The sequence below is a fragment of the Melospiza georgiana genome, chromosome 2 (assembly GCF_028018845.1).
Source record: "Melospiza georgiana isolate bMelGeo1 chromosome 2, bMelGeo1.pri, whole genome shotgun sequence".
NCBI lineage: Eukaryota > Metazoa > Chordata > Aves > Passeriformes > Passerellidae > Melospiza > Melospiza georgiana.
Window position 1 is genome coordinate 92,533,607 of NC_080431.1, and position 26,468 is coordinate 92,560,074.

Sequence of the window (26,468 nt, forward strand, 5' to 3'; positions counted from 1 at the left end):
GACCACGCAGAGCTCCGCTTAGGAAAGGCATCCCTCTGGATCGCCCCGACGGCACGTGAGCCCTAAAACCGCTATCACCGGTCCAAGCGCCCGCATTCCCCGGATGCCGCGGCTCCTCCCCCGGCTCTCGCCACCTGCCCCGAGCCGTGGCTGCTGCCCGCCCCTGCCTCCCTTAACCAAGATGGCGGCGGCGGCGACGTCTCCCGTGCTGCCGCGCGGCGGCCGCTCGCGCTCAGTGGTCGCTGCGTCACGATGGCGGCGGCGGCGGGAAATGCGAGTGAGGGCCGGGTGGGGAGTCTGAGGGGCCGGGCCGCCATGGACCCCCCGAGCTGCATGAAGGCTCTGCTCCTCGCAGCCACGGAGTACCGCGCCGCCAGGACAGCGCACAATGCCGCACTCCTGCAGCGCAGCCTGGAGGTGGGAGCGGCGCCCGTGCCGGGGCGCGGAGGGAGCGGGGCGTGGGGGGTGCTGTGGTATCTGTTGTTATAACGTTTTATGGTGTGTTTGTGTGTTTACAGAGGTGTATTGTGAGTCTATATGCACCCAGGGCAAGCAGATAGTGTGGGTTACAGGGGACTTAATTTTTTATTTATCCCTTAAATTGTGGCCCGCATGAATCGTTCCACAGCTTAAAAAATAGCGTGTGAATGACGAATTGGTCTTGCATCTGGAATTTTCCAGTTCCGTGCTACGTATTTAGACGTGTTTTTACTAAGGAAGTGGACTAGTTCATTTCCCTGATCTTCAGGTACAGCTTTGTGTACAACTTATGTGTTGGCCTTTGAATTAATCTCCAAGTTACTTTTTCAAGTACAGATTTATTTTAATTGCTATTTATTTTAATTTATTTTAATTGCTTTAATTGTTTATGTGAGATTTAGTATCTCGCTTTGCTTTCTTCCCTGTATCCCTTGTAAGGAGATACAGAGGGAATATACAAAAGCAACATTATGTGTCTCCCATATGCAAAATATAAATCGTGTCTGACTGTATTGGTGTACAGGTATATAATTTTTGGCCTCTTCTTATGAAGGGTTCCGCTAGCTCAGGTTCCATTTTTTCATTCCAGCCACGAGTCCTCCCAAGCCAGCCCTGAGTGCCCCTGCAGATCCTCCCTGCGGAGTGCCACCTTTGGGTCCCTGTCCAGCCTTTGGAAGGCAGGCTGATTGCGACGTGGTTATTCTTTCAAAATAAATAAACTTGGTACTTTCTAAGCATAAAGGAATGAAAACCATTTTTTTTCCATTTCTGCCTCTTTTTTCCCCCCAGCACACGTGAACATCAATGTCCCAATACAATGACACTTACGTTCTCAGTTTGTCAAGTAGGACAAAATCTTGTGCAACGTCTTTTGTGTCAATTACATTGTTGCAGTTGAGTAAGTAAGGTTTTTCTCCTTTCATCTCCAGGTTATCTCCGGACTGAAGCTTACCCGGTTTTTTGCTTCAAACCAGATTCTACCAAGTGAATGTCTCAGTTGCCTTGTCGAGCTCCTGGAGGACACTAATATAAACCCTTCTCTGGTCTTGTCTGTGGTTACTTTGCTATCACAGCTAGGTAAGGTCTGCATCTGAACTTTTTATCTTTTGTCTGGACAAAGGAAGATAAGACAGATGCTGTCTTATCTGTCTGTGTTGTGGGTGATTAATGTCTTGGAAGAAGCATGAGGTGTGAAAGATGAAGTATTTTTCATTGTAGTAGAGGGCTTGGCTAAGCTACCTATTAAGAAGTTTTGCAGTGAGATGATTTGAAGTCATCCCTCTGAATGACAATGATCACGCTGAGAATTTATCCAGTGGGTAGAGTGAGAAATTATTCTCTTGTCCTTTATTTTTGGAGCTGGAAATGACTACTTTTTTAATCAAGTGAGAAATGTGGCTAGGGTGTGCAAGGATAGGGAGAAGTGGTGTCACATCCTCTGTTGTAATAACAATCAGTTGGGACTCAGTTTCCTCATGCAGAAGAAGCCAATTATTTATTCTTATAACTGTTTTTACACAGTTTTCACAGACCTTGGGCTCAACTCTGGTTGGCTGATAGTTTTCTTGCTCCTTAATTAATTGGTTAGAAAGTGCTTGTGTGTGTAGGTGTTAAGACTCTCTCCATCTACAGGTGTTTACATATATCTTTGGTGGATTCTCATGGGACAAATCTATTGTTTATGCAGGTGCCACTTGTTTTTCTCTCTAAGAATAGGTTGTAATGCAAACAAATTCTCATTCTTAGGATTTCTTCACATGGGAACTTAAAAGCTACTGCTAGCTTTAGCTAGAGTAGCAGGGCCTAAGCCATATTTTATAAGACCTTTCTTTTACAACATCTTTTACCTGTCTGCAACAATCCTCAACTGTCATCACCTCAGGTTACTTCTCCCACTGGAGTGTTTGCTGCCAGTGTGGGCTCTCCAATAGCCTGGCCTATGTGCATCAACCTTCCCAACAGCAAAGAGGTTCTACTGCCTTTTGCTTGTGTATTGAAATGCCTTTTTTATTTTGTTTTTTTTTTTCCCTCTATTTCATGGAAATGGGACTTCATTATCCAGGGACCTCTGTGCTCAGAGCACAACCTACATATACAGGGAAAAAATATCCCATCATTGCTTAGTTTCTCATCATATATGAGTAGTTATTCAAGATCTGAGTCCTTTGTGACGCTCCCTTGTTTATCTTCTCTGATTCATGGAGTTTAAGCCTCTCTGAGCTTCCTTTTATCCTTTTGGAACAATTACTGTGAAATTATATTTGTTATAGGGTTCTGGAAAATTTTAAGAATTAAGTCCTCTTCCAAATGCTCTACTTGTTTTGCTACAACTCTTTGAGGATTGCCTAAGCAGAACTGGCTTCTATTTATTTATTTAACTAATGCTAGATAACCCTATCAGGTTATCAGTTTGAGTCTACCTTTCTACCATAGCATGAGGCAAGAAACTGAGCTCATTGAGATCTAAGCCTTTGAAGTGCAGGTTTCAAGATCTCAGAAATGAAAGTTGGTAGGTAGAAAGTAGACTATTCTTTCAGTGTCCAACCATCTTAAGGAAATGGATTAGTGTTATAATTAACTGTATGTCCAAAGGTGAGGTAGAGAGGCAAGAGCACGGGAGCTGTCATTTGTTTGTAATTGCCTTTAAAACATGGGTGAAGAACTGCTCAAAAACATTGGCTTCTGCTTCAGCTGGTAGCTAATAGGACAGTTTCTTTTGCTAATAATTTCCAAATTCCAGCTTCAGACACAGAGACTAGAGAAGCTCTCCAGGACACCTACAATCTGACCAGCGTGCTGGCAGGAGTGGTTCATCGAAGTTCTACTAATCTGAGTGACCCAGTCTTGGTACAGGTAAAGGAACTACTGCTTCATCATGTTTGGCTACTGTTGCATAATGAACATTATACTTTATGCATATAATAACCCTTCAAAAGCTCTGTTGGAAATAATGTGTCAAGGGAAAGTTGATCTTAGCTATGTACTTTATTTGCTGTATGAGGTGGGTGTGACAGGAATTTTACAATTTATAGAGTTCTTTGTACTCTCTTTACTCTTACTGGGCTTCTCACCTGCTCTAATCAAAGAGCCCCTAAAAAATCCCACAAAGCAAAAATAACAACCAACCAAAAAAATGCTGCTTTTTAAAAATTATTTCAAGAAGTCATTGCTTGAGAGCTCAGAAGATTGATTTCCAGTTGAGGTATTTGGCTGTTTCTCCTGACATAAGCCATTTCATAACAAGCCTGGAGATCATTTTGTCTAATCAGTACTTTGACAGGTAACTGTGAAGGAGTGAAAGGAAAGTTGTGGCTGCCTGTTTTCATGAGAGGTTGGCAGAGCATATGTGGCCTCCTTTTCTCTGGTCAGTGCTATCTGCCAGTGAATGCCAGGCACTGTACTAATCAAAGCTTAAGTGAATGTCTGACTGTCAGTTTGAACTCATTAATTTTAACCTGTCCTTAAAGTTTGATTTATTTTTTTTCAAATATGCACAGGTTTTCCTCTCAGCTTTCAGCAAGTACTTGCTGTTTGCCTGTTGTCACTTGCCTCTTTCTGAAAAACAGAAAATTAATTTACTGGTAGTCTTGTGGATCTTGTTGTGTGGAAAATAAGCCAGGCATCCAGTAAAGATCTCTATTCCTGTGTTTTGTGTATTTCTCAAAGCACTGGGAGTACCACAAGATCTAGGGATCCAAGTGACTCACCAGTCAATAGGAGAGATTTTGCAGTCACCAGATAGATCCAATCTTAAGACCTTGAAGCTCTTGGATATCTTAATATTGAGGTTTTGTTTCAACTGCTAACCTCTGGTGTGATTTTTGTCATGTTTGAGTGTATTGACTTCAGTTATGTGCCAGAAGAGTGCTGTAGAAGGACTTTGCTACCCTTAGATCAGTTGGCAGTCTTTAGAACAAACCTGTTTTCCTGTAGGCATCCTTTCTACAAGAGCTTGCAAAGTGCTTTTTTGGATTTTGATGAGACTTCTAGACCTTTCAATAGGACAAAGCCTGGTTATCACTGACAGAATGGAGAACTTGCTGGTAAGGCAAAGGTGGAGAATTGAATGTGATGCCTTGAGAGGCTGACAGAGCTAAAAAATAAAGAAGGTATTTATTAAAAGGCCTTAAAAGGATACACCTTGGGCAGTATAAGAGCCTGGTCAGGACTACCAAGATGGACCCAAAATGGTCACAAGGTTTCACACTTTTATAAGTTTTGGTCTATTTACACATTGGGGTTAATTGTGCAATTACAGCTTCAGGTTATGAAGTCCCATCCTCCATGTTTGCTCTCTTCAGTTCACTGTTTGGGCCTGAAGCTGGTAACAGTTGTCCTTGGTTCTCAAGCTGGAAAAGGATTGTTTTGTCTATCTACCCTGAGAAGAGAACTTACTAACATTTAGTATAAGGCACAGAGTTACATACTAAGGCAATACTGAATCTGAAAAATATGAAAGCTAAAACTTAAGGCATCAAATGGGCTGAAAAGGTAACTCCTCTGTCGAGATAAAATCTTAATAATATTTTTGGGGTTTTACTAAGCACATCAGTATGTTAGGACATTACACTGTGCTTGCAGCAGCTTATGTAATTGTTATGTTAATGTTAGAGTCTGAAAATTAATTGTGTTGGTTTGATATTTGTCCTTTCAGTTTCATCTTTTGTAACATTTCTCCTGAGATGGTGTAGGACAAGCATGTGAACAGCTTTCTGTTTCCTCAGGGTATTCAGTTGCTGCAGAGACTAACCTACAACGTTCCCATCTTTTGTGCCGGTGCCAACATCGATGGATTAATTTTGTTTCTAATGCATCATGTGTAAGTGTGTACTCAGTGTCTTTTCTAATGGGAAACAGCAAGCTAAGTTTCTGAACTTTCTGAAGACTATTAGAGTACTTTACTAACCTGGTCTCCAGAGTGAGCTGGGCTCTGAAGTTATCACTTTCCTTTGAAAACCATGTACTTGTTGTAGATTGTCAAATGTAATGATTGTGGGACTTTGAGTGATGGAATATTAATTGGCCTCAGCCCACCTTCACACCTGTGGGAGCAGGGAGCTAATAAAGAGAAAAGCCAGGAGGAAATTCATGCTTGTCACTAGGAGCAGACCTGTTAGATTAATAAAAATTTGATTCAAGTGCTCTTGTAAGAAATCCTATGAAACTTATAAGTATATGTAATAAACAACCTCTGATAGCAGTGATCTCTGATACTTTGGGTTTTTTCAGATCTACTCAGTTAAAAGCTGTCCACACTGCATGGATTACAGTTTGAATTTTTCTTTGCATGGTGAAATGGTGTCTCATTAAAAAACAAGCTCTTGCCAAGACACAAAACAAAATATAAGTTCCCCAACCATCCACCTCTCCCAGCCCCCACCCTACAATTTCTTGTAATTAAATTCAGGATGTTTCAATGAAAACATCTTTTCGGCTTTTCTTTTAAGTCAATCCACTGAAGATGAGTTAACAATACCGTGTTTGGGACTCCTGGCAAACCTCTGTCGTCACAACTTGTCTGTTCAAAGTCAGATAAAATCTTCGGTAAGAGCTTTGCTTTTGTGTCATGATTCTCCAGCTTAAGGGTAAGAGTTAATTGACTCTACTAGGTACCTTAGTACTTCTTTAACACTTTCAGCACTTTAACACTTTCTGCTTATTCTGCCGAAGGGCAGTTGTTTCTCCCATGCTGGAGGAAATAACCAGCAGAACAGGAAGTTGGGTGTCCTCTTTCCTTTGGTACATTGCTGCGTGGTTGCCCTGGCTTGTATTATGTGTTTGGTTTTTGCAACTGTTCTCTGTAGCTGAAAAGTGAATTGAAAATGTGATCATTCTTCCATAGAAAAAACTAAATGTCATTAAAACATAAAGATTATAGGTGGAGTTTTGATAAGCAAAAAGGAGATTTGCTTTTCAAAAGATAAATCAATAAAATAGCACTGATCTTCATGTCAGGGTCCTTGAACCCTCAAATACATATACATATCTGAACTGCTTTGTTCCTTTCTGTTCATATATCAGTGCAAACATTTTATTTTTTAGTTCAGAAAGAGAAATTAATCTACATAAAAGCAAATCTTCTGTTTACCTTGGAAGAGACAGGGGGCAAAAAAAAGGGAGAAACTATTATCAGGTCTGATCATTAATCAGAGAAGGGATAGGAGTCAGTTTTCAGTGATTATTTTCTCTTATGGGCTTTAGCAAAATTGCTTTCTCATCTTTCCTTAAAATAATGATGGAATTTCTTCCTTTGTTGGTTCTCTGTTGTTTTGGGGTGTTTTTTCTCATTTTTCCTTATACAGGTTGAAAGGAGAACATTAACATCAATGCCAGCAGAACAATGAAATAGCTTTCCCAGAGAACTGTTACCATGCCAACATTTTTTTTGTATTATTCATTATTTATATGGCTTATGTATAAATATGTCAAACCTGTAAATTTGATGGGTTTGTAATATCTTTGTTTTTCCTTTTGGCTGTAGAATAATGTGAAGAGTTTCTATCGTACCTTAATAAGTTTCTTGGCCCACAGCAGTTTGACTATGGTTGTGTTTGCGCTTTCGGTGTTATCAAGCCTTACCCTAAATGAAGAAGTAGGAGAAAAAGTAAGTGTGTCTTTGAAGTTGTTTCTATTCTTAAGTTGTAGATAAAACCAATTGTCACACTGCCCAAATAAAATTCTTAATTCCAGCTAGTTTTAATGAGCAAGACCCCCAGCAAAGTATGTGCCTATACATAACTTTCTTCTTCTTTCCAGCTCTTTCACGCTCGAAATATCCATCAGACATTTCAGTTAATATTCAATATTGTTGTAAATGGAGATACTCTAACAAGAAAATATTCTGTTGATTTACTCATGGATCTTATGAAGAACCCCAAAGTTGCAGATTATCTTACCAGGTATGGCTTCATTTCCTAAAAGTATTTTTCCTAAGCTCTAGTTGTTTCTTTGCTGTATGCTATTTGAATTCTAAACCAAACACTAGGGGGAAAAAAAATCCCAAGATGCTTTTTGAATGTTGCTAGTTGATTATAATTATAACTGCTATATCTGAATCTAAAGGGTTGCTGGGTTACTAGTTTGATACAGAATTGTGACTTAAAACCTGTTTTTTTCATTGTCACTGAAGGAACATTGAATACTCTGTTCTGTAATGTTTTGTCTGGACAGTGTTGGTAGTCAGACAACAGGATGAGTAGCTATCCTGCCTTTTACAGTGTTATATAGTTGAAGTTACAAGAAGTAATAATTTTATTGGGGAGGATGGTTCTGTGGAGGACTTGACTAGTAGTTTTGCAAATTTTCCACTAGCAGAATTTAGGTGCTGATTTTCAATCTAAATCAAGCAGTAAACATAGCTGAAAAATCATAGCTTATTTTAAGGAATTTGCTTTCATTCTTAGTGATAAATAACTTGAAATATTTTAATGCTTGTGCTGTTAAATTATTAAAAATTTAAATAGAAATTATGTTATCAAAACCATCACCGTACTTGAAGTGTTTGGGGATAAGGAGAATAGGGCACTTTCATTCATCACTTGGTGTAAATGTCTAAATGTGCTGAAATTTCAGTTTTATAATTTTTTCTTCTCTATGCATGCTATAGGTACAAGCACTTCACCTCTTGCCTTGGTCAAGTATTAGATCTTCTTCATGGAAGGGATCCTGATTCATCATCTAAGGTATTTATACTTTTTCTGTTAAAGGCTGAGGCTACATTCCTAAACTAGTTTCTCTTCTGTTACTATAAATAGGTTCCTTGTGTACAAGGGTTGGTCATGAAATACACTGTCTTCAGGACTCTTAAATGACCTAGAGAATTCACCAGGTTTATATTTTCTAGTTATTCAAAAGGCTGTCAGGTTGAATTTGTAATGTTGGGGTTTTGCCAGATTGTGTGTCTGCTTTCAGACAACAGATGTAGAGGCAAAAAGCCAACATAAACACCTTTTGTGCTTTGGCTATTAGAAATTTTGGCATCTACCAGGAATGCAGTATATCCCACTTTGCTCTCTAAACTTTGAATTAATACTACTCAGACTTCAGCTGGTGATCAGGGAACCCTGATGCTAATCCCAAATGTGTAGGAATAAGTGTTCTTGCCTTAGCTGAACAAACAGATGCCATTTCTGTTTAAGCAGTGGACTGTTACATTCAGCTTTGTGTCACTACCACCTTATGTAAATGAAACATTGGCTATCTGTCACTAAAGGCTAAAATATGAAATGTGAAAATGTTGGGGCTAAACATAGCTGTGAAACAAATCTGGAGCTTTTTTCTATGAATGTGTTACACATCCTAGTTAATAGTAGACGCTACTATTTCTCTCTGTGTGGTTTTGCTGCTGTTTATTTAGTTTAGAGAGGCATGTTGACATGGGACTTTCCAGGGTGGTTTTCTCTTTGTGCATGCTCAGAGAATGGATGTGCATCCATTCCTGTCTCAGAATGTTTTTCTCTTTGGTGGTTTTCTTCATGCTGAGTGTGTACATGTTTGTACTTTTACTGTATCACTAGCCAGCAGTCATGTCAGAAGAAAAGAATGCAATACACTGAATACTGTCACAAGCCTTCACCAGTCCAGTGAACTGTTTCTGCTGCTGACTTGGCTTTAAAGAAAGGAAATTATTCCTCAAAAAACTCAAGTGCTGAAAGAAGTTGCATAGAACTTGTGTATCTCTTTAGACTTGTGTTATGGGAGCTGCAGTTTCTGAATAAGTTCTTGATTTAAAAGTATTTGAACTCTTCTTCACTTCACACAGATCTTAGAGCTGCTGCTTGCCTTCTGCTCTGTGCTAGAACTGCGTCACACCCTGCGGCAGGCGATACTGGAACCAGCTGGCTTGCCAGTCTCTGCAAACACCAGACTTGGGACTAGCTCAAAGAGTTTTGAACCATCTGTTGCATTGGTGCACTTGTCAAACCAACCATTGGAAGGCTCTGAAGACTGTTCAGGGCTAGCATTGCAACTACTCAAAGAGATTTTTGAGGTACCGAGACTGATAACTGAGTTTAAAGAGCTTCTTAGTAGCTCTTATTTTTAAATTATTTTTAAGCAACTGTTATAGTTTGACTTGAAAAATAGCACATACAAAAATACCTGTAATAAAGTTCATTGTATAATAGTTATGTTGGAAGAAACATACTTCATAAAACAACTGTTCTTTTAAAGACACGCAGTATTTTAGAAATATGTCTGTGTTGTAAGTGGAAGACAAGGCAGTTTATGAAGTCATGAGGTAGGTAGAACACTGTCAGAGTTCCTTTCTAGGACTTACAGAAATGAGGAAGTTCCTGCTGTTTCTGTTCCCTGTAAACTTCCTCCTCCAGTATGATACTGCTCAGCCATCTTACACCTGAAATAGCAAGAGGCTGGGAAAGCAGGAACACAGACTGGTGCAGGAAGGGCTAGAGTAAGCTTGGCTTCCTTGTGTTGTACTTTTCAATACTGACATAAAATGTCTTTACTACAGGATGTTACCAACAATAAGAATGGTAAATCAGCTGAACACTTTATGGATCTTTTGCTGCCTGTTCTTCTTGATCATCTTCAGATGCCAGAACAGATTGTGGATGAGCTGTTAGTGAAGAAAAAGTGTGAAAGAATGGTCAAGGCTATTAATGTCCTCACAAATATCCTTTTAATGTGCTTCTTGGCAACTGATTTATTATTCCTCCACCATGATGTGCTCTAAGATATTAAAAGCCATGTTCACCTTGGGTCACTTTAATAGCTTATAATGACAATATCTGCCCTAATTTTACTTAGGAGTGTCATCTTGCAAGATCCAAAGTAGCTTTCTAATTGCTGTGAAATTATTTTGTAATATAGTGGTGCAGGATAAAATGTTGTGGCTGTTCAACAGAACAGAAGCCATTTGCAGATCAAAAACAAAGATGAGTGTTTTCCATTGAAATTGTGGGGAAATTTGGGCAGCCATCTTCTTGATCCATATAGTATTGTTGCCTAGCTAAGACAAGTGCAACTCCCAGCCAAATATGATATAAACTTAGATAAGAGAAACTACCAAAAATAACATGGAATTATACAGTTTTACACTCCTCATTGAGTCCTCAGTGTTCACAGTAAGTTTAATAAGGGGGACATGACTGCAGGGTGTAGTCCTGCATTTAAGCTGAGTTCTTTGGAGAAGTCTCTGCTGGCTCACTTCTAGGTAACTGAGTCTTGTATTAGGGACTAGTCCCTGCCTTTTGTTGGCTATGCTTCTTTATGCCACCCATGTTATTAAGGTTTGCCTTCACTCTCTGTTTCCAATAAGTGTATGTATTAACTGAAAAAAATAGGCATGAATTAATTGCTTTATGTTGTTGGGTAATACAAGCATTTTTAGAGGCTCTTGTGCTTTGATGCCCTAGCTTTTTTGCCCTAGCCTTATTATAAAATATTGCCTTTTGGTGCCAATACCTAGGCATAGGTATATTGAATTTATTCTTAACTCTGCCTACTGCTCTGCAGAGATGACACACTGAAAATGCATGTTTCGAAGGTGCTGACTGCCAGCCAATGCACATGTCTGATAGAACACCAGTTTCCTTATTGTGGGATTGATACTGGCTTTGGGACAAAATTGGTGGACTCTAAAATGTGGTGAGCACACATATTTATCTAAAATCTAATTAGACATGACTAGAGTGAGAGTTGTGATATTGTTGCAATGGAAAGAATGTAGTAGTTGAAAGTACCATTTAAATCAATATTGGTATTAAATTAAACTTGGTATTTTGTGGACTAAAAAGTAATCTTGCTGGTCAGTTTATTCAGATAATGTTTTTGGCATAAGCTGGAGATCCACTTATGTGGAATGATGACCTTAAACCCCATGCAGTAGTTCAGGCTGATCCAAGTGAAAGCTTACTAGAACTGCTCATGGCATGTGATTTCTCATTTTGATTTATGTGATCAGAGTTCCAAAATTGGCTATGGGGGGCAACAATTTTCAATTGTTGCACTGAAAATTAAATGCACATTTCTTTCAGCTCAGTGTTGTTATAGCTAAAAGTGAATATAGCTATAAATTAGCTATAACTTATAGCTTAGCTATAGCTATAACTTATAGCCAGTTTCACTGGCCAAAACCCAGTGAAATATAATTGGACCTATAATTAAACCCTTCTCACTTTCAACTGGAATTGGTGTTTTTGGTCTTCACTGTTGCCGTCCTTGACATGCTGGAGAAGCTCAGGCACACATCCAGGGAACTCAGTATGATCTCTTTGGTTCTACCATCATTGCCTTGCTAGATATATTTATTTTCTTTGTGAAGGTATTTATTGGGGTTTTTTTTAAATTGACTGGATTTGTCAGTGCTGATTTGACATATCTCACCTTTTTTTTTTTTCCACCCAATTTGCTTTTCTACTTGGATGTTTAAAAGCAAACTTGCTACTGATATTATTTTGAAAACACTTGATCTTATGAGCAGATTGCAGCAGGATGTACCTGATATGAGGGTCAGCTTCTACAAAATGTTACAGGTACGATTTTAAAATGTTTTATGAAATGTATCTGTGAAATAAAGCGTCACTGCACTACAGTAGTTTTAGTCATAAATGTTTTGCATGGTTGTCTCTGAAGTGGTAAAGCTTCTAGGAAAGTGCAGTCCCTTATGCACAATTCCTAAAGGTTGTGTCACTATTCTTCTAAAATAACTTCTAAAGTAGTTTGCTTTTACTCTCGTCATTTGTTTTGGTAATGCATATGAAATCATATTTTAGCTGCTTGCTCCTTTTGAGACTGCATTATGACTGCAGTTTAAAGGTAGCAAACTAGAAAACAATTACCACAGCGATACAATCACTTTTGGGTTTGGTTACTATTAAATATGTACATCTAATTTGGAGCTTTGCATGGCCAAAAGAGTTTCTGGTCAGATGATACCTTAATTTATTACTTTATAGATGGAAAACAGTCCAGAGGGTCAAACACTTCTTGCTTCTAGAATAGGAATTGTGTAATTTAATGGGTAACATGAGTTTTACAGTCCACAATTAATCCTTATAACTTCTGCTAGTGACCTTTTATGTTGAGTGTCAAGCACTTGAAAACTTGCAGAAATTAAATAGCCTCTTTACCTGTTGAGTTGCCTTTAATGTAAAATGTGATTTCAAGTACTCAGATGTATAGACTACTTTTAAAATCACATGTCTTCTGTGGACTTTAGGCTCAGAAACTTAGACGGGCAACCTTCAAGAAGGTAACTTCAGTTTTGAATAAAGCATTTCTGTGTTCATGGCCCTTGTGATGTTTTGGTAGTTTGTGTTTTGTGGGATTTTTTGTTGTTGTTGTCTGCTGTGTCTTGTTTTGACCAAACAAATTTATTTTTAGGATCAGCGCTTGATTACACCTTTGACATTTGCTTTAACATCAGACCATGGAGAGAGGGTCCAAGTGGGGCTTAAAATACTGTTTGAGGTTGCACCCTTACCGGATTTTCCTGCCCTAGCGTAAGCATTTTTGTGATACTCTGGTTACATTTGACATTTTTATGAGTTTAGTGATATTCATGCTTTTTGGAGTACAATTTTCAGCTTATCAGACACAGAAACTTTAGAAAAATTGTCTTGTTTCTGCTTTATGTGTACTTATGAGACCACAGTGATCCTGCAGAGGCCAGAGGAAGCCATCACAATGCTGATGATGTTCATTTGATGTCAGATCCTAGAGAGCAGAGGAGCAATTCACTCCTGTCCCTGTGCTCATATCTCTGAAATCTGTGCTTGGAACTTAGGGTTCATCTGAGTGTCTGATTTCTCTCTAATGAACTCTGTCAGATGTGTCATTCTTCAGTTCCTAAAGCTTTACTCACCTTTTTGCAGTATCTTCCATGAAAGAACAGATTAGGCTAAGACACAGGCAGATGGCAGTTCAGGTAGTATTTTAATAAGGTGGTTTAAACAATGGAAGAATTATTGAGAAAATCTGGTGAAGTCCTTATTTCCAGAGATGTAATAAAGTACACAAAAATATTTCAAATTGTATCACAACCTGGCGTCAAACCTGACAGATATCAAGGTAGCAAGAAAAACCATTACATCAGCAGCAAAAGCCAGACATGAAAATGTATGCCTTTCTGCTGAGTGAAACAGGGGGCCTGTTGACAAAGGACATGGAAAAAGTTGACATACTGAATGCCTTGTTTGGTCTTCACTGATAAGGATTCCCAAAGGCACAGCAATGTCCCTGAGAGCAATGGGAAAGCCTAGAGGAAGCAAGACATACTCTGGGCGGCACAGGGTCAGCTTATTGGACATCTAAACTAACTGAGCATACAGAAGTCCAGAAGACCTGACAGGATGTGCCCTTGAGTGCTTAGGGAATTGCCTGTTGTCATTCCAAGGCCACTCCAGAATGCCTTGGAAAATGCATGGTGACTGGGACAGGTTCCTAAGACTAGAAGAAAACAAATGTAACTTCTGTCTTCAAGAATAGCAAAGATGATCAGTAGCGCCCTGAAGTGCACTTGAAGAGTCCTGATGACAGGGCAGAGGAGGGCATTCCCCTCTGCTCTGCTGTGGTGAGGCCACACCTGTAGTGTTGTGTCTAGGCCTGGGCTCTCCAGTGCAAGAGAGATACAGACATCCTAGAGCGAGTCTAGCGAGGAGTTTGAGGCATGAGCATGTATTACACAAGGTGAGACTGCAAGAGCTGAGCTTGCTTACTTTTGAGAAGACTTGCAGGCTTCTTACCAGTGTGTTGAAATGGCTGATAGAAAGGAACAAAAGAGACAGAGCCAGGCTTCTCAGTGGTATCCACTGACAGGATATATGTAGGCACAAACTGAAATATAAGAAAACCTTTTAGATCTCTTTAAATATCAGAAAAGAGACCCAATTACTGTAAGGTGAGGTCAAACTGAAAAATGTTGCCCAAAGAAGTTGTGGAGTCTTCATCCTTTGAGAGAGTCAAAATTACAAGGCATAGTCCTGGGCAGCCTGCTAAGAGCAGGAGAGTTGAACTAGGTGGTGTGCAGATGGGTCTCTTTCAATCTTAATTATTCCATAATTATATGGGTTTGTGGATATAAGAAATATTTTTATAGTAGCCAGTAATGAATAGTCTGGCTGAAAGAAGAAGGATCTATAAAATCAAATATGTCTGGAATTGTACAATGGAACAGCCAAATAACATGTCTATAAATGCAAGTTAAAAATAAGCTACGCTCGCTTAGGAAGCAATTGAGACAGCACTTCAGTGAAGTGGCTGGGATAGCTTAGTAATTAAGGAATTTATCAAGAGCAAAAAATTTATAACTGGAGCCTCTAGAATCAGCTCTTGATTTATCATTCTTGTTTGAAACATGTTATTGGTACCTGCCTTGAAAATACCAGCCACAAATTACATACAGATGCCTAAATATAGGTGGTTTTTTTCTAAGCTTTTGAGTTCTCTTCCCTATACAAATTTAAACAGATTGCACTTTTATGTGCATACTTAAATTTTGGTTAAAAGTTACTGAATTAAATGTGTTGTATGCAATATAATATTGTAAAATAAGATGGCAGACAAGGAAAAACTGAGGTTTATTGGTTGCACTCTGCCTTTTTTTGATTTAATCTTATTTTTATGCCCAATAAAAATACTAATGCTTTCTCCGTGTTCTTTGATACAAACAGTGGCCCAGTTAATTTGAATAATAACAGGTGAAATAACCTGTTTCTCAGGTGCATAAGAGATATGATCTGTTGCTCAAAAAGAGCTGAGCACTGTACCCTTTCTGATGAGATTCTGTATTTGTCTTTAAAAGTTAGCCATGATACATTTTTTCCCCCTTTTTCCTGTACCTCTGGCCAGTTTGAGCACATGCCCAACACACATCTTTGTGAGGTGTGGTAATGCAAATGTGGCTGTACATCTCATCTTCAGTCCTTGCAATGCTGTTTGTAGCAGGTTGTGTCATTAACAGCCTCATGTTTATGCAGGCTGGGTGAAAGCATTGTAGCAAATAATGCCTACAGACAGCAAGAAATGCAGCACAGAGCAAAGAGAATCCAAGTGCAGGCACCTGTGATCGGCACTACTTCAGTGAGGTGTTCTTCATCCTATCCTTCAAGTAATGACTCCAAAGCTTCAAATATTGAGGAATTAATACAAAAACTTCATTCTGGACTAGAGGTTAGTAGAATTTACTTACCCTTGTGAAACATTTGACACTTTTTTTACTGGAAGGGACAGAAATGAAAATCCAAGTGTCAGACTACTCTATGTGGAGCAGTTAAGTTTGGTTTAGATTCCTGTCTGTTTGGAGTGGGCTCTTTTTACTGAGCTCCTGAGCAGAATTCAGAGATGCTATATTGAGCTGCACCTGAAGGTAGGGCTCTTACTGAGGGCCCTCTCCAGAGGGTGTGCCCACAGTCATCTTAGCTGTCAGATGCAGAGACAGGAGCCAGGTACAGTACAACTGCTCAGACTTGCAGGGATACATACAAGGGACCTCCTCTCTCTGCTTCCCAAGAAATAGCCTGTTATAGAGATGCTGTGCTACTTTAGAAAAGCGTGGTGCATCTCTCGTGTGCCTAAACATGCATACTGACATTCTCCTTTTGTTGGCTGTAGCTGAGTCCAGCATTTGCAGCTCAGCTTTTGTGGCCTTCTTGGAAAGGTGCTGTTATTATTTCAGAAGGCAGGTTTTACTTCCCTCTGCAGCAACTTGCATTGTGAATGAAACACCCAACCAGGAACCACATACCATGTGCTGCTTTGCGGGGCATCCTGGCAGATACTGAATCTATCTCCTCTTTCCCTTTTCTGTACAAAGCAAGTTAGCTGCTTTGTAGCTGCTTTAGACTGAGAGATGGATTATTGATTCTATTTTGGCTTAAAAGAACAGTATGCAAATTGGATAAAGAAATTGAAAGTTTCTTGCTAACAGCTTGATATCTATCTGTATGAGTGGTATTGCCTCCAGCCTTAGCTTTGCAACTCTTATCTCTTTGTTGTAACTGATAAAAGTGAAACTCAGAGAGGTACCATTAGCTAGCAGAGAGCTACCATCTCAGAGAGGTGCCAGAATAACAGTGAAAAAGGTCAGGTGAGTCTTCCTTGGCTTACTTTTTACTCTGCCACTGGATGCTCCCATTGATCGTTCTTTTCAGGACTGCATGACAGTCTGTGGGTGCATTGCTGTGTTCATGTTAATGGAAATCAAAGCAAGCACAGGTGCCTACACAGCACTAATGCAGCAGCTTCACAGTAATGTGACAGATTGTAAACCTGCTTCAATGTTTTTTTTAGGGTGAAAGTTGTTTAGGAATTGTTGAGTTATTCTTTTCTTAGACCTTCTAATTAGTAATTCAGAAGCAATATACACATTCACTCTAAAATATCCAGTACTTGAGCTCCGTGTATTGTGTGAAGCTCAAATGCTTGTAAAAACATAATTGAGAAAACACTTTTCATAGTATCACTGTTCAGAAAGAACAAAGGGAATTTCGTTCTTAGAGCTTTTCTTGGAGTCATTTCTATCTCCTTTAGATATTTTAAGTTTGCAAGTAGGAAAATAAACTACTTGTTTCATACTTTAGGGACAGAAAAATGAGCTGAGAACTGGAGCTGCACAGTGTCTCCTGTTAATTTGCAAAAAGCATTCATACATAGTGGTTCAGGATGCTGCAGGCTTTTCTTAGGTGTTCAATGTATGAACAGCTGGCATAGTTTGCACTTGGTTGTGCATCAGCATCTGTGAACAGCTGCTCAGAACGGGTGTTATAGCAGCACTGCCTAAGAGAAAATACCCTGAAATCTAAGTAGCATTTTCACTTGACTCAGGCATATACTTTAATAAACACTTAGCTCTTGTTGTGCCATCTATGGTGCATTTCCTCTAGTAAGTCACTGGATTAACAGAGTAGGCTTTCTAGGTCTTCAATAGTATCCTTTCCAGTATCCTAGAAAAACTTTCCTGGGCCTTTTCTCCTAATATGTATGTTGAGAAAGCAGCAGAGTATAAACAAGGAGTTTTAACCATATGCATTTTGTGCTGTTAATCTTAGGGCAGATTATTTTAGGTGTCCTGTGAGGGGCCTGCTAATTCTTCGGCAAAGATTGAACCAAGGGGAATGATTTTAGAATGGTGATTTTACCTTTTTATAGTTCTGGACTGATAGTGTTCTGCAGATGAGTCCTATTAAGCCTAACCAGTTCAATTGCTCACAAACTTTCCTTCAGGGTGAGGTGGATATCTTTGAGTAGATAGCCTCAGACACAAAAATGTGAATTCAAAAAGTCTAGTGGCAGGGGGAGTTCACAAAACTACTGAGCTCTTTAGTGGCACATTACCTGTGTAAGTAAATTGAAATTTCCCGTATCAGTGACTGGAAAACATTTCCACAGATGAAGGAGCCCTTGGCTGATGTGAGGATATCTGACATAATGGATGTCTACGAGCAGAAGCTGTTGGCATTAGCAGTGAGTACAGCCTAATGTGCATGGGGATGCTGCAGTTGGTGCTTTCAGAAAATGTTAATGAGAAATGTTCTCTTTATATGCAGTCTAAAGAAACGAGGCTGCAGGATCTACTGGAAGTAAAGGCAGTAGCTCTGGCTCAGGCTGAGAGGCTGATGGCTCAGTACCGGTGTCAGAGAACCCAGGCTGAGTCTGAGGTTAGTAAAGGAACTTCAAGGTGGGACTGAGTAATGATTATCTGGGTTTAACTGTGATCATATGTGAAAACTATACTGCTTACCTGTAAGCTGTGCTTGCAAGTTAAGGCAGTCCTAAATTTCATCATGAAAATCCTGTTTTCCTCTGGCCTGTTCTTTGGCACAGTTTTCTTTAATGTCATATCCCTTACAGGACATCAACAAAACCACCCTACTCTGCTTGATATAATTTGCTAGCCATTAGTGATAATTCATCAATATTAAAAAGTAATAAACCCACTTACTAGAATTCTCTATCGAATTTGCTGGTATGTAAAAAACTGTTTCCTGTTTGTGCCTTTGATTCACTGGTCAGAGATGAACTTTCAAATCAAGCTTGCTTTTGTGGGGTCTGTATTTGGACTGCACATTGAAAAGTGAGAATAATTTCTATTCTTTAAAGGTTACATTAAAGATTGTGCTAGTGGTTACTAAATCCACAGCTTTTACTTTGTTCTTCCCTCAGATTGTCTATAAATGGAGCTAAAGGAATTTAGCGAACCAATTAATTTGTAGCTAATATTAGGTGAGGGAATTTATTCTCTTAATGTAGATGGTGACGTTTTGGTGTTAGATCTATGGCCTCAAATATGCCTAATACAACTGGAAAAACAGAATTAATTCCCTTTAATGTGTGTGACTTTTTCTTTCTTTTTATTTGGGGATGTCTTTCCACTCAAAGGCAAGAACTCTTGCTGCAATGCTGAAGGATGCAGAACGAAAAAATGAAGAGCTTAACGATTTGTTGAAGGCTCAACAGGTAGAATATGAAAGAGCACAGACTGATATTGAGCAGCTCTTTCAGCACAACAGGAAATTGCAGGCAGTTGCTGAAGAACATGAAAGACTAAAAAAATCCACTCTTGATCTCCTTCAGAGGTAAGACATGTAGGATCTCTAAACAAATATTTAATTTGAAAAGAGTTCTGATGTCCTTTACTGTGCTAGGCACATTAGAAGAGCAACATTACATGCTGTGTCATGTTCTTAAATGGAAAGGTCATTATTTTTTCTTCTGTGTGCTTGTCAATAAGGTCTTTCAGGAACTCAAATTTATGTTACATTTACGTACCTAAATTTATTAATGTATTAACATTCAGCTTTCAGTAGAATGAGAACTGAATTGTAGGTGCTGAAGGTTCAGTTCAGGAAATAGCACAAGCTTTGTATAAAAAGAGAGCATTGTTCTCTAAGACACATAACTAACAATGCTTAATTTCTGTTAGCATTATACCATGCTCTCCATATCTCTCTTTGATCTTACAAGCTCTCTCTCTCTTGCAAGAGTTCTGGAGAAACAGCCAATATCAGTGTGTTTGGATAATGTAGGACTTGGTGTTGTAGGTCAAATCTCTACCAAATTTGACTTACATTAGGTAAAACTGAGGTATGGAGGAAGGAGATGCATTGTGTGTCCTGAATTATTTATAAGCATTATTTCTTTGGGATCTTAAGCTAAAAAGAATATGTGAGACATGCAAACAACATAAAGATAGAAAATATTTTGAATTAGAACGTGCTTTGGAAGAATAAAGGCTTAAGAGAGCTTTGACTTCTCAACTCATGAGCTGACACTAGGTGTCAGCAAGGCAAAGAAACTGATAACACTGAGATCAAGTTTCTTGTTTAATAACGGGAGCAAGCATTATTAGACCATTTTGAAAGCATATTGCTGCCAATTGTAAAACTTTTTTTCATTACTAGATTTTTGAATAAGTGTCTAGTATGGTCACTGTGGAAGTGCCTCCATTTTTGCTTGAATTGTAGGCAGTCACACACTTTGTGAACATGTATTGTCTAATTCATGGGAAATAAACCAACCTCTGTCTAGGATCTAACAGTTTTAAATTCTCCACACTAGGAACAAAACTTTCTAATCCTTACAATGTGTTTCTAAAGCAAAAACTTACTTTTTAAAACAACCTTTATACTTCATATATGCTGTTTCTTGAAAGCAATCAATTAACTGACACCAGGGGATAGAATTAGCCTTTCATTAGGAAGGTAGGAAAATGTTTGCTTAGAGCATGAAATCTGCCTCATAAGCCTGTATTAATTACACACTGCATTGTCTTCAGTATGTTCAGTTTTTAGTATCACAAGACAAGATTATAGAAGATCATAGCGTCCCTTAAAAGATGACTGACATATACAAACTGTTATAGATTAGCTCTTTGCAAATTTCTGAAGGTATTTATAGTTTTGTCAATTCCTAAAAGTTTTCTGCTGGAAGGAGATTGCTTCCTGATCATTAATACTTCAGGATATGTGAGAGATCCTCTGATGCTTGGCTGGTTTGTTTGTTTATCTGTTTTCTTCTTCCAAGTCAAGCATTGGAACAGGCCGCCCAGGGAAGTGGCTGAGTCATCATCCCTGGGGTATCAAAGCTATATAGATGGGGCATTTAGGGACATGGTTTAGTGGTGGACTTGGCAGTGCTGGATTAATGATCTAAAGGGTCCTTTCTAACCTAAATGATTCTATGATTCTAGGTATGTTGATTTAAAAAGAACAAACCCAAAACATCTAACACACTAACAGCCAACTGTCACCAAAAAACACTCAGCTGAACACCCCCCTTCCAAAAAACACTTTGCTTGTCACTTGAGCGGGATGATCGCATAGATGACATCAAATATTTTTATTTGGCAAACTATTAAAGTAAAAGCTTTCTTCAAAAGCAATTACATTTCATTTGTAGGTATGAAACAACTGAAAGGCAATATAAAGATCTACAGATTACATGCAGTTCACTAAATAAACAAGTGGAAGCAATGATGAAACTAAATGAATCATTCAAGCAGCAGATCAGTTCGGTCTTTTTAAAGCAAGTGAAGCAGTAAAACTAAATAGCACTTTAGTCTCAGTTTTTCAACTGTGCTTTAAGTAACATCTGAGAAGTAAAGTTTGCCAAAGATGCTTCAGGGTTGGTTTATACATTTATTTTTTCATGAGAATCTGTAGGTACTGACTTAGGTTTATTTTATTTGCTCCTTAATTGGTTGGAGTAGTTGGTGAGGGAATATTGACAGACTTCAGCAATAGTATGAGGAGAAAGATGATGACCCAGTTCTTAGGTGCTCTTGGGAGAGCATGGAGGTGTTGTTTTGGTTGTTGTTGAATTCTTACTTTTATCATGCAAAAATGTCCTTGTATTTTCTTTTAGTCTGTGTGTTTTCTCTTAATATTGTCAAGTTGGAAAAAAAATAAAACCAAAACAGCCAACCCTACTAAATGAACACATTTGAAAGTTACCCTAGAAGTCACAATGGGTGGTATTCTGCCTCTGGTATAAAACATCTTTTTCAACTATAAAACTAGTATTACCTATGTCTTCTTGAAGATTAATTGTAATTTTTCATTTTTGATGGCTTAAGATAGAGGTCTGCTGTACCTTTCACCAATGTAACTAAGGGAATATAGGCTCTTGACAGATTTTATTTAATACATAATTTTCAGAAGATGTATTTAAAATATTTTTATAGGCAGGCCTTGTATTCAGCTGAGAAATAAAATGCTGTTGGGAAAGTTCACTTCACCCTTCCAGGCTCTTGGCTTGTCAGTAATCAGAGCAGTCCAAATCACTGCCTTGAATTCTGATTCAGATGGAAAATTTTCATACTGATACATTAGTTTGCTCCTGAACAAATTTGGCTACTTACATGGAATGGTGCAATATGCAGCTCAGGGTAACTGAGGGGGCACTCTGATGAAACTGACCCTTGTTAATGCCAGTCTGGAGGAGCAGTTTATTATATAGATACTCTTGAACTGCCACAGAAATGGAGACACAGGAAATATATGTTCCTCCCTCTTGCTAGAGGCTGCAGCTTAGAAACTGGTAGATAGGAAGTGGATAAACAAGTGAACAAAAGTGACAGCAGATGCCATCTAGGCAAGGCAAGTGGCAAGTAGAATATGCCTTAGAAATTAGTCTGGCTGGTAATGGAAAAGGTAGATTAGCTTCAGAGAGTGTCAAGTGCTCCTGTCAGAGCTGTACTGCTGGTAGATGCCAGTACCTCTGGATTAAATGAGTGTGGAAACGGAGGATTACCCAAACTAGTGAGAACTGAGGCAGGCCTGTACAAAAGCTTTGTCACTGTCTTATGGTAGGGTCACTTTTGAGTGTTGTGTGACAATCCAGGAGATGTTCAGAATGGTATTTTTTCTGTGTAGATACAGGGATAATACCTGAAACAGGTTTTACTAATTGCATTGTCTCTTCAGGAGCATAGTAAGAGCTAAAACCCCAGCATCCTTAATCACTAATGGCAGGGAATTTTTACTTGCATTGAATGCCAATTTTAGTTCTGCCACAGTATTTTGAATTATTTGTGGCTGTGATCAAAGGCATCAGTTTCTGGCCTTTGTAGTCCCAGTATGAGCCTTTTCAGTAGCTCCTACCATGATCAGAGAAGGCCTGAAGTGACTGGAAGGAAATGGTGGCAGGAAGGAAATAAGATCTATCTCTGCTCACACCATGCACATTCATAGGATGGATGAAGCTCTTGACAGTAACAGGAAATAATACAGAAATCATTTTAGTTTCTTAAGACAGGGAAATGGTGGCATATCTCATTTTAATCATTAAAATTTATTTCTCTGTACTTTTAGGAATGCTGCACAGTTAGTAGAAAGTGAACATCGCAGAAATGAATTACAGCAACAGCTGCAGGAGAGAGATGGCACAATAGCAAGTAAGTCACCTACCTAAAGGTCACTGAAGCTAGAGAAATAACTGTATTAACTAGATGTTGTTATTATAGGCTCTAGATAAGCTGCTGTATCTTAATGCACAACTTGTAAACCTTAAAAGTTTAAAACATAATTTAAAATTTTAAAACATAATTTAATAGTTAAATGAAACAAATAAAAAATGTAATCTTTTAGAAAGGATGCATGAAGTTGATTTCCCAGACTTGACTGAATCTCTGCATCCTGTGTCCCTTCAGGATCTTCTTGCAGCATGTCCATTGAAACTATTTTCTGTATGAAATGCAAATTAGAAGAGCTTAATTTAACTCTCTGCAAATGACTGGAAGCAACCTCTAAAATTCATCAGTAGGTGGCACTACTCAGCAATTCAATTAGCAGCCGTGTTGAGTCTAAAAAAAAAATTAATAAAAAAGCCCCTTGTTTCCCTGGCCAATGCAGTATCTGTTTTCTAAGTTTGATATCTGATCTTCTAATTTGTTCATTCTCTTAAGCCTTGCAACAGAATATAAACGTTTTGGAAGAAAAAATAATAACTCAGCAGAAAGAAAAAACAGATATGGAACAAACTATCGATATTCTTAGAAAGGAATTAAGTGAAACACAGCAAGCAAGGGAAGAACTGAGTGTCAAGGTAAGGGATTACTTGTGCCTGCATTCCTGAGACTGGAGTTTTAGGTTGGTCAATCAGTACTTTGGTAGCTAAGTACCTAAAGACCCTAGAGTGGCTGATGTAGTAGTGGACAAGAACAAATTCTCTTGACTTCAATTGCATACCCCTTGAGTTTTAAGTCAGGATCAAGTTCTAATGAGACTCTGTGTGGCATGGCATGTGAGTACATAATGTTGTTGGGAAGGGAAAAAAACCCACCAAGCCTGTGGCATAATGTTAAATAACAAAATGCAATGAATTCCTCTCCAGTAGTTTTGACTACTGAAAATGTAGGTCAACTTGCTCTCCCTCCCTTCCTCACATTGAATTAAGGTACATATGTATGCACCAAAATGCACCTGGGGTTCTTTTGATCATTGAAATTCTAGTAAAAAAACATTTTTATCTCCAAGAAAGGGTGTCTTTTTTTCAAAAGAGAGATTACTTTGGCTGTACCAAGTCAACAAGATAAAGTTAACAGAAAAAAACAAAAGAAAAAGAACCCACAAAACTAATCCCCCCAGCTTCAGTGCAGCCTTACTTGACTTCAAGTAAGACTCCCTCTAACATCACAAAGCAGAGATTCATTTTACATGCAAACTGATCAGCAAATGCAAAGTGTGCAGTCTGACTACCAAATTTACTGTGTTTTCATTTCCTGGAAGCAAAAGCTTAATCTCTTCAGGCAATGTTATCCAGTATATAGCAAATATTTCTTTTGTTCTCAGTAAATATTTACTGTTGTGGTGCTTGAAATGAAATGTAGATGGTAGCACGATGATAACGAAGGATTTGGTGCTTTCCCATGGTATCCAACATTTTGCAGTGTGGCAGTAGCTGTAATCACTCATGAGCACCAGCTGAGGGAGATTTCTGAAACAAGCTTGTCATTTTAAAACTGCTGTTTAAATACTTACCTAAGTTCACCACCAGGCCACTCAGCTTTCACTGTATTATGTGTTTTTCCATTGGTAATAGAGGAAGCTATAATATTTTGTTTGTTTCTGCAGGCATCTTCTCTGGAAGTCCAAAAATCCCAGTTAGAAGGATGCTTGGCAGAAAAAGAAGCGCTCATAAATCTGCAGAAGGAAAAACTGGACATACACGCCAGCGTGATTGCAGCAATTCACAAACTAAGTGATGGCAAGCAAAGTGTAGAAACAGTGAACCTCAGTTTGTAGGGCTCTGTTTCCTGTGCTTTACAAACTCTGTTAAGTGATCTAAATTATAGGGGTGACTGCCAGCTTTCTACACAGCACATGCAGTTTGGTTGCCTTTTTGCATAATGCAGTTATTGCTTAAAAAGGTCAGCAACAAAAAAATGTTATCAGAGCTGCTGAATTAAGGGGGTTTGTTGGAGTTTTGCAAAGTCAGTTTGGAAAGTAACTGTCAGTGTAATGGGTTAAAAACTTTTAGTGTCAAAGTAAATTTACAGACATGGGTGCTTTCCCTTTAAATGTTTTGGTCATGGGGAAGAGGTAAGTGAATGTTGGGAAGGTTTTGTTGTTTGGATTTTTTTCCTCCTTTTCTACCAGAAAGTGCTTGAGTAAACAAATTCTAGTAGAGAATGCCAAGCATGTTAATAACTAAATTGATAAATGCCAGTTTGACTTTGTCAAATGGTGGAATGGGAAGGAGAAGACATCAAGCTGCTCACCAGAGTAAGGTGGCAATAAGATACATGTCTGCAGAAAATGGCAAATTAATCTTTAGCATTTATGTGACAGAATCCAGAGTATATCAATATTGATTTTTTTCCTCCCCACCGGAAAAATATATTGTTTCAGTATGCTATTCTAAGCCAAGTGTAGCTGAACTCTGGGTTGCATAGAAAATAAATGCACAAACACATCAAGATATTTTGACAGCATTTCTGTGTTCTTTTGTGGTAGTGTTTTTCCAAATGGTAATGAATAGTGGCTAATGAAACTACCAAATAAATTGGTATCTGTTTAAAATTTTATTTTAAAAAGATAATATGTTACTCTTTACTGTAAAAAAAAATCCTGGAGATTTTTATACTTCATTCATGCAAAGAAATACCTGTGTAAGGGATTTTGCTGTTAGGCATCATGACATTACCAGTTCTGTAATCAAAATAGTTACGTAATAAAGTTCCCAGTGCTGTTTTCATATTCATGTTATGTGCCTTATCCACCACACTATTGGACTGTTTTTCCCTTTCCCCACAGGCTCTCTGATTTAGTGCGGGGAGTAGCTGGCATCAGCACAAAAAATAGCTCCACAAGAGTCGATTTTTAATTATCTGAGTCATGTCAGGTTGTCAATTGCATGTTCTACAAGCAGAGACTTTTGTGCTTAGTTCTGAGTACCTTAACATCTCAATATAGGGGGCTCCAGTACTTCTTATCTGAAAGTAGCTGCCTTTTATTCTACATTACCTAGAGAAAGTTTTCCATTTAACATGTGATTCTGTATGGCTTTGTACATTATTTCATTCATGCCTAAAAATACCCTTAAATGTATATTTATTTTTCTGTACTATGTGTTTTCTGTGCTGTCTATTTCACTTTTGGTGTACTTACTGGGAATAATGACACAATAAAGGGTTTGGAGTTGATGCTCTTCAATTCATCACCTGTTGTGTGTTGTCTTCATTTTAGTACTCCTCTTTAGTCTAGATTCTGCATCCTTTGATGTTTTTCTATTTCCCTGCTAGTGGTTTATTTTAGGCTTTCATTTTCCCCTTATTCTCCATCTCTTCACCTCTCTTTCACCACTCATTCCAACTGACAGTGCCTACCATTTGCTTTTCCCCGGTGAAATCTCTTTTATTGAAATTAGGAAGCCTCCTTTGTGCTGTTTGGATCTATTAGTAGTAGAGTCTTTTCCACCTCTGGGATAAAACAGTCTGTAGAATGGTACTCTTACTTTTGAATTAAGTCCAATTGATCATCCTCATCCTACTTGGAAGATGGAATGGGAAGCTTCACCTGAACCAATTC

General features: G+C 38.5%; 1 protein-coding gene across 1 annotated transcript; it reads left to right on the forward strand.

The window, feature by feature from the left end:
• The first annotated feature begins 315 nt into the window (after positions 1–315).
• On the forward strand, positions 316–25,422 carry CIP2A (cellular inhibitor of PP2A). Its single transcript, XM_058045835.1, has 22 exons — positions 316–417; positions 1,410–1,557; positions 3,221–3,333; positions 5,205–5,299; positions 5,928–6,024; positions 6,962–7,084; positions 7,237–7,379; positions 8,087–8,162; positions 9,242–9,469; positions 9,953–10,112; positions 10,947–11,088; positions 11,876–11,975; positions 12,826–12,944; positions 15,420–15,612; positions 17,830–17,904; positions 17,988–18,098; positions 18,820–19,016; positions 20,839–20,948; positions 21,708–21,711; positions 22,752–22,834; positions 23,345–23,484; positions 24,513–25,422. Exons 1-22 carry the CDS (start codon positions 316–318, stop codon positions 24,681–24,683), a joined length of 2,730 nt encoding a protein of 909 aa, XP_057901818.1. The 3' UTR covers positions 24,684–25,422.
• The last annotated feature ends 1,046 nt before the right edge of the window (positions 25,423–26,468 follow it).

Excerpts from the sequence above, each read along its gene's own strand:
- CIP2A (XM_058045835.1), top strand. The coding sequence starts at position 316 with ATGGACCCCCCGAGCTGCATGAAGGCTCTGCTCCTCGCAGCCACGGAG. Across the intron at positions 11,976-12,825 it reads GCTTCTACAAAATGTTACAG|GATCAGCGCTTGATTACACC; the intron begins GTACGATTTTAA and ends ATTTATTTTTAG. Across the intron at positions 15,613-17,829 it reads AACTTCATTCTGGACTAGAG|ATGAAGGAGCCCTTGGCTGA; the intron begins GTTAGTAGAATT and ends ACATTTCCACAG.